Source organism: Nycticebus coucang, chromosome 1 (assembly GCF_027406575.1).
Source record: "Nycticebus coucang isolate mNycCou1 chromosome 1, mNycCou1.pri, whole genome shotgun sequence".
Taxonomy (NCBI): domain Eukaryota; kingdom Metazoa; phylum Chordata; class Mammalia; order Primates; family Lorisidae; genus Nycticebus; species Nycticebus coucang.
Genome location: NC_069780.1, coordinates 116,598,310 through 116,606,455, shown reverse-complemented (window position 1 = coordinate 116,606,455; position 8,146 = coordinate 116,598,310). Strand labels below are relative to the sequence as shown.

Below are 8,146 nucleotides of genomic sequence, written 5' to 3'. Positions count from 1 at the left end.
TTCAGTCAGCCATCTTGTCTCTGCCCCCCACTAAATCAAATTTTCTAAGTAGGTCTCCTATTATTCTCATATAGCACTATACTCATTTTCTTCTTAGTACTTGAAAAGTCTATAATTGGTTTACTTCTTTATTCATTAAATGTCTGTACCCTCATTGACGTTAAGTTCTATGAATTCAATAAATTTGTTTATTTGGCTCTTTGCTACATACTTTATGGCCTCATACATAGACGAATGCCTTGAAGTCTGTCTGTATATTCAGAATGATTGTTTTAAGGTACACAATTATATCCATCTTACAAGCAGGAAAATGTTTGTGTCTGACTATATCTAGCATCTAGCAAGGTCCTTTTTGCATAGTTGGTGTTCAATGACTGTTTTAAATACAAGTGATGACAAGAGAGGTCAGACAGGTCAGGCACAAACCTAGCCTCTTTGTGGGAGGTTTGAGCTTAGGTTCTCTGGTTCTTTTGACTCTTTTGTCTGCTGTAGGAATGCAAAAGGGATTTTTTTTTCTTTTTGCTTTGTTTTTCTTTGAGACAAAGTCTCACTCTGTTGCCCAGGCTAGACTGCCGTGGCATCAGCCTAGCTCACAGCAGCCTCAAAGTCCTGGTTCGAGGGATACAATTTGATTTGTATATGTAAGGCTAGGAACTTTAGCCTCCCAAGTATCTGGGACTATGGGGCTAATTTTTCTATTTTTAGTAGAGACATGGTCTCACTCTTGTTAAGACTAGTCTCAAACTTCTCAGCTCAAGGGATCCACCAGCCGTAGCCTCCCCAAGTGCTAGCATTACAGGTGTGAACCAGGATACCCAGCCAAGGGATGCTTTAAAGTGGAGACTTTACATCCTTCTTTTTTTTTTTTTTTAAATTTCAGAGTAATATGAGGATCCAAATGATTAGGTTATATGTTTGCATTTGTTAAGTAAAGTCCCTATTGTAGTTGCGTCCCACACCCAGGAGGTGTGCCCTGTATTTTTACATTGTTCCCATTAGGTGGGAGCACACTTTTCCCCTCCCTCCCACTTGCATTGAAGTGAGTTTTTCTCTTGTGTGGATGTGTATTAGATTGTCTACTGGCTTCAGATGTCTACTAAATTTGATACTTGTTTTTCTATTCTTGTGATACTTTACTAATAAGAATGCATTTCAACTCTATCCAGGTTAATACAAGAGATGTAAAATCTCCATCTTTTTTGTGGCTGAATAGTATTCCATGGTATACATATGCCACAGTTTGCTAATCCATTCATGGGTTGATGGGCATTTAGGTTGTTTCTTCATCTTGGCAATTGTAAATTGATCTGTGATAAACAATCTAGTGCAAATGTCCTTATAATAAAATGTTTTTTTTTTTTCTTGTGGATAGATGCCTAGTAATGGGATTGTGGATCAAATGGAAGGTCTATTTTTAGTTCCTTGAGGATTCTCCATATTTTTTCCCCACCAACAGTGTAAAAGTGTTCCTGCTCTCCACATCCATGCCAGAATCTACAACAGTTCTTTTCATCCTATAAAACAATTGGGGCCTTAGTGTGTGTCACACTTTATGGGGGCAAGACATGATTGCAAGAGGGACTTTACCTAACAATTGCAATCAGTGTAACTGGCTTATTGTACCCTCAATGAATCCCCAACAATAAAAAAAAAAAAAAAGAATAAAAAAAAAAAAAAAACAATTCCAAGTCAATTTACAATCTAAAGAAAAGTAATGTGCTTATTATGCCAACAGCCCAAGGCAAAACTCCACCTTCCAACCAGTTCATCTATATCTGTTTATAAAATGACATTCTGGAAAAATAAATATCCAAAGTACTGCATACTAATATGCAATCGATATATAAACAATTACATGCTTATAAGAACAATAAAACACTATTATAGTCCACTTTGGAGGCAAAAGGAAGAGGGAGGAGGCGGGAGGGAGGAGGGAAGATGTTTGGCAGAAGGAGGTGGGGCATGAGGCAGGATCTCACCTACTGTGCACATTGTGAGGGTGTATAACACGCAGCCCAGGTGAGGGGCTCTTTTACAAATGGAACTTTACCCTGGAAGTGAGAACAATGTAACCTAAAAATTGTACCTTCTTATTAATTTGAAAAAATAGAAAAATACTCAAAAATTTAAAATGACATTGTGTGGTTGCTTTTCCAGATTACATTATTTAGATTTCATAGTTAATTCCAATATGCAAATTTGCACAATGTACTCGAAAAACTCTCTGTGATATAGTAATTCATTTTTTTTCAGTAGTCATAAGATACAAGGTAAGTTTGACTTAAAAGAATAGGTTAATGAAATGAATGCTAATAGCATTTAAACATGTGTGAGATAGTTTTTATCACTTGGATTTTCATATACATATTCACTTCATTTAATAACTCATCAGTAACTCCAGCATAGAGCAATAAAACTAACATGGAAATAAATTATTTTTTGAAACAAGAGGGCCATTTTTGTGTTCAATTGGTTGTCAAATGTTACCATGTGGTATTCTTGCAAATTGAATGTTACCTCCCATGGGACTTTATAAATGGTTAGTAACTAGCTTCAGAGTCTAAAACAAGGGTTGGCAACTTGGCCTGGAGGCCTCCCTCCTGCTCTTGTATAGCTAAGAATAGTCTTTGCATTTTTAAAGGATTGAAAAAAAAATCAGAAAAATAACATTTCCTAAGACATGAAAATTATATACAATTTAAATTTTAGTGTCCATAAATTGTTATTGAGTCATAACAGTGCTCATTTGATTTTTTTGTTCTGTCTACGGCTGCTTTTGTGATACAGCTCCACAGTTAAGTAGCTGAGGCAGAGATTGTAATGGCTTGTGAAGCCTAAAATATTTACTCTCTGGCCCTTGACAGAAAATATTAGCCTACCTCTCATCTAAAATAGTGTCTCAGAGACTGTCCCTACGTCCTCAGGTCTATTCCTACAGTGCACAGTCTGTGGCCTGAGGGCTTCCTCTGGGTCTGAGCACCCTTCCTGTGTTCCCAGAGGGTTGAAGGGGTCCACAAATCAACATCTTTGGGGAGCAGCTCTCAGCCAACGACAGCTAGTGGATAAATCCTCCAGCTGTCTCCACCCCGGTAGGGCATGTTCTGCACCAGCTCCCAGAGCCTTTTGATACTATCTGACTGCCCACAGTTGATAAGACAGACTCCACCATGGACTTTCTGCTCCCTGCAGCATTTCCTGGGATCTCCCAAACCAAAGAATTACACTAGAGTCCTGGTTTTGGAGTGTGCTGCTGGGGGAGGTCTAAAGCAAGCATAAGTGAATTATTCTCATATATATTATTTATGTTGTCACTTTGATGTATCAGTTACCCAGGCATGATGAAAAATGTATAACCAAACATTTGGGCCATCTTTTTTTTAACTACCAAAGGAAAAGCAGGTTTTATTAATGGATAGTTTTATTTTTTATGACATTTTTGCATAGTTTATTCTGAAAGATGAAGTTTGATAATTCCCATATGTTTGAACAGAAATGCCTATTCCAAAAGTATGATCCTTGAAGTATTGAATTAATCTCTCCTATTGCAAAAATTTCCTTTCATCTTCTGTACATTTTATATTTTCTTGTTTTATACTAATGAAACTTTTCTGCTACTTCTTCAGAAAACTTTTGCTCAAATTTTATTTTGCATCCGTAGTAGATGGAAGCAAACCCATATGAGAGGTATCCAAGGTAATTTTTTTCATATAATTATCAGCTTTAGCTTCAGAACGTTTAAAAAGAAGCTATTTCAGAACTCTGTGGAAAAAATGTCCATGTATTTTCTTTTTGTATCCCTTATAGTTTTTTACCTAGTGATTAGTGAAAATCAGTTTCAATAATGTCACTTATCCTTTGTTCAAGGGTCTATAGTTATCTACACCTTGAATATAACTTAACCACATTACTACATAGGTTATATCATACTTTTTTACCCCCATTTGCTTAATAAACCTAATACTTGCTGTCCATTAACTGATATAAAAAGCAGACAGATATTTAAAAGATTTAATTGAAAAAATCCCGGAGAAATAAAATATTTGATTTGCCTTGGTCACATTAATCTTTTATGGTTTAAACAAGTAGATTTCCTTAGATTACTATCAGATTTTCAAGTTTTTAACTCTTTCTCTCTCTCTTTTTTTTTTTTGGCTTATAGAAATGGAATACATGGTTTAAAAATTTTAGAGACATCTGCTTATATGAAAAAAGTTGAAAAACTCTGTTTAAAGTACTACCACTTGTGCAAAAAAAAGATACACCTGTGTATTTGTGTATACACAGGATGTATTTAGAATGCTACCCAGGAAACTCAGAGCAGTGCTTTTCTTTGAGGAGGGAAGCTGGAAACCAGTGCCAGAGGGGGAAGGGGAATGCACTTTTTTTTTAAATTTATTTTTTATTGTTCTTACTTTTAAAAAAAAATTAAATCATAGCTGTGTACATTAATGCAATTGTGGGGGTACAATGTGCTGGTTTTATATACAATTTGAAATATTTTCATCAAACTGGTTAACATAGCCTTCATGGCATTTTCTTAGTTATTGTGTTAAGACATTTATATTCTATATTTAGTAAGTTTCACATGTACCCTTGTAAGATGTACTGTAGGTGTAATCTCACCAATTGCCCTCCCTCCACTTATCCTCTCCTCTCCCTTCCCCTTCCTTTCCCATTTCTGCATATTCTTGGGCTATAATTGGGTTATGGGTTTCATATGAAAGCTATAAATTAGTTTCATAGTAGGGCTGAGTACATTGGATACTTTTTCTTCCATTCTTGAGATACTTTGCTAAGAAGAATATGTTCCAGCTCCATCCATGTAAACATGAAAGAGGTAAAGTCTCCATCTTTCCTTAAGGCTGCATAATATTCCATGGTGTACATATACCTTATTAATCCATTTGTGGGTGGATGGGCATGTGGGCTTCTTCCATGACTTAGCAATTATGAATTGGGCTGCAATAAACGGGGAATGCACTTTTGATAGGAGGCTTGTTTGCACTATTTGTGTTTTTCTTCTGTCTAGTCATACGAAGGATATTAAGAAGAAATAAACAAAAGAAGGAATAAAGGAAGAAGATTACTGGCCTTAGATGGACGCAGGTTTGAACTCCCGCCATGCCACTTACCAGCTGTATGATTACCCTCACATGACTTAATCTATTTTCATCTCTGTAGCAGAGATAGTATTATTTATTTCTATACTAGTTATAAAATACAATTATAATATACTTATAAAAGCACTTAGCACATTTTCCTGGCATATAGTAAGTCTATAATAAATCATTATGTGGCCATAGAAAGTGATCATACAGTGATTAATATTGAAAGTAATTCTCTACCCTTCTACAGAGGGTAGCTTCTCAGGTAGGTGCTATAGAGGGTAGATGATGATGTAGAAATTATGGCAGGCAGAGAATTCTCCCCAAAGATATTCAAGTCCTAATTATCAGAATCCAGGACTATGTTAGCTTACATGGCGAAAGGGGCTTTGCAGATGTGATTAAGGTGAAGAATTGGAGATGGAAAGAATGTTCTGGATGGGCCAGATCTGGTCATCTGCCTCTGTGAGAGCAGAAGAAGCAGGGCAGTGAGTCAGACAGAAGCTGCTGCTGGCTTTGAAGGTAGGAAAAAAAGGCTGTGACCCCAGGGGACATGATGACCTCTGGAGGCTGCAAATGGCCTCATGTTATAGCCAGCAAGAAAATGGGGAACTCGACCTTATAATCTCTAGGTGGTGAATTCTGCCAACAACCAGAATGAGCAGGAAATAGTTTCTTCCTTAGAGACGCCAAAACGGAAGGCAGCCCTGCCAACTTCTTGGTTTTAGTCTGGTGAAACGTGCACATGACTTCTGATCTAGAGAACTATAAGATCAACAATCTATGTTGTTTGAATCCACAAAGTCCCTGGAAATCTGCCATGGTGGCAGGTGCTGCGCTCTGCTGAGCTTCGTGTTGGTGGTTGAGCGATTTTTCAACCTGCTTCCTACCATCTGCAGAGCACTGGTGGCCTATGGTCTCTTAGCGTCCTGTCCCCTTCAGTCTAAGCCAATGATGCTTCTGTTAAGTGCATTTTCTTAAAAGCTTTGTGGGCTTTTTTTTTTAGGCAATGAAGACATTTTATTCTTTTATGGAAGTTGGAAGGAGGTGGGTCTAGAGTTCACTCAGTAGCTCAATAACATTATCGGGGACCAGGTTCTTTTTATCATTCTCAGCACACTGAGTTTTCATCCTGAGGTTGGCAGCCTCGTGGTCCTAAGATGGCATCATGATTAACATCAAAAGGATGTGGAGGAGAGCAGACATAGGTGGTGGTGACAGAATTTGTTTTGCCTTATTCCTGGAGTGGCTCTCTTCTTTTATCAGCCCAGAAGTCTTCCCTCTATGCTGTGCTGGCCAGAACCAAGTCCTGCAGTCACCCCTCCTGCAAGAGAGGCTTAGAAAGGAAGCTGCTGGTAAAAAGGGTGGAACTTTCAGTGACAGTGCTGCCCTGAACAGAATGGGGCTTCTGTTCCCAAGGTGTTCAGGGGCTGTCAAGCAGGTGATAAGCTGGCCCAGTGCCCTCCAGCTCTGCACCCATTTTCTCATCCTAGAAGGTCAACGCCTTGAGGTTTTGAAAAGAGAAGTAACTTGACCAAGGTTGTGCTAGGTGACCCTGGAATAGTAAGAATTCCTCATAAAGTTTTTAAAATAGGCAAATCCCACAACAGCGACATTTCTGTCTAACAATTATGACATCTCTTTTAGTTTTGAGCCCTGGAAGTACAATTCTGTGCCTCAGGAAGGGGCAGCAACTTCTGGGAGAGATCTGTACCTACTTACTAAGAGTGGTTAATTCTTTGTTTCACTCAAATTTGGTACTGGAGGGTGTAGGTTCAAGTTCTCACTTCTTTGGCAATGTAACAACATAAAAGTGAGCTAAATGAGCCAAACATGGCAGTGCTCTAATAGTCAGAGCCAGCAGGCTCTAAAATAAAATGGGCAAGAAGAGCTATTATCTATTCAGTAGAGAATTAATTATTCTAAGAGAAATTAGATAATAAGGACTGGAGCTTTGGGATGTGTGTGTGTGTAGGTCTGCATGCACATCTAGTGTAGAAAATATGTATTTTTGCTCCTATGGGCATTGACTCTCTAATTTACTTATATGTCAAATAAACATGCTTAAATTGAATTGGTTGCTAGCCAATGTTTGGGAAGATTCTGAATTATCTTCAGGTATAAAGAAAGCACACTATAAAAAGAAGGTAAAAAAACCACCTGGGGAAAGTGAGCACCAATGACTGACTATTCTGAGATTCGCAGGGAGCAGACATTAGACATCTCAGGAGAGCTGAGGAGCGATCTCCCCAGGGGAGAGAACTCTACATGCACGTTTGTCAAACCCCTTCTCCGCTGGACACTAGACACATTTCTGAAGGACTCCAGAAAAACAGCCCAGCTGGGATTCAGGTACTGTTTCCAGATGTGTCTTTGTCTTTGACAGCAGTTACTGTGTTAAATGTCTTGATAGAGAAGGTCATATTTGGGAATATTCTTGGGATCAATAGGACTTTGGACAATAAGTTTTCTTCTCATTGCTCCTTGATAGATTACTTCAATCAAATCTATGAAGTCTTGTTTTGTTTTGAAACTTCCCACAAACTTAGTGTGATCTGGAGACCCATAGTCCACTTTCGTATGCTGCCCATTGAAGAAAAAGACGGTAGATGGAATATAACTGATGTCAAAATATTGTGTATAAACGGGACTTTGGTCCACATCTACCAGGTATATAGCAGCCATTTTACTTAGGTCAGAAGAGGTCTTAGAAAGAATATCATGTAGCTGCAGGCAGACAGGAGCTTCATCTCTCCCAAACCTGAGCACCAACACCTTCTCAGCAGTACTTTTTATCACCTGGTCTACTTCCTTTTTGCAGGTCAGCTTGGGCAACAGGAAGCTCATCTTGAAATAATTCAAATGTTAATCTTCACCATCAATTTTTAGTCGTCCAAGTCACCTTCCCGCTTTCACGTCAGGGTTGTCCACACCCGCCACCCGTTCCCAGAAGAGCCAGGACGCCAGAGGCTGCTTTCTTCTGCCCAGAGTTGGGCAGTCAACCCTAAGCCAAAGTAACCCCGGACTGCTGCCTAGCAACT

The 8,146-nt window shown here is 38.6% G+C and overlaps 1 protein-coding gene across 1 annotated transcript; it reads right to left on the bottom strand.

The window, feature by feature from the left end:
• Nucleotides 1–7,502: 7,502 nt before the first annotated feature.
• LOC128589197 (thioredoxin-like protein 4B) lies at nt 7,503–8,146 on the bottom strand. The gene has a single exon (XM_053596132.1). The coding sequence runs from the start codon at nt 7,950–7,952 to the stop codon at nt 7,503–7,505; it is 450 nt and encodes a 149-aa protein (XP_053452107.1). The 5' UTR covers nt 7,953–8,146.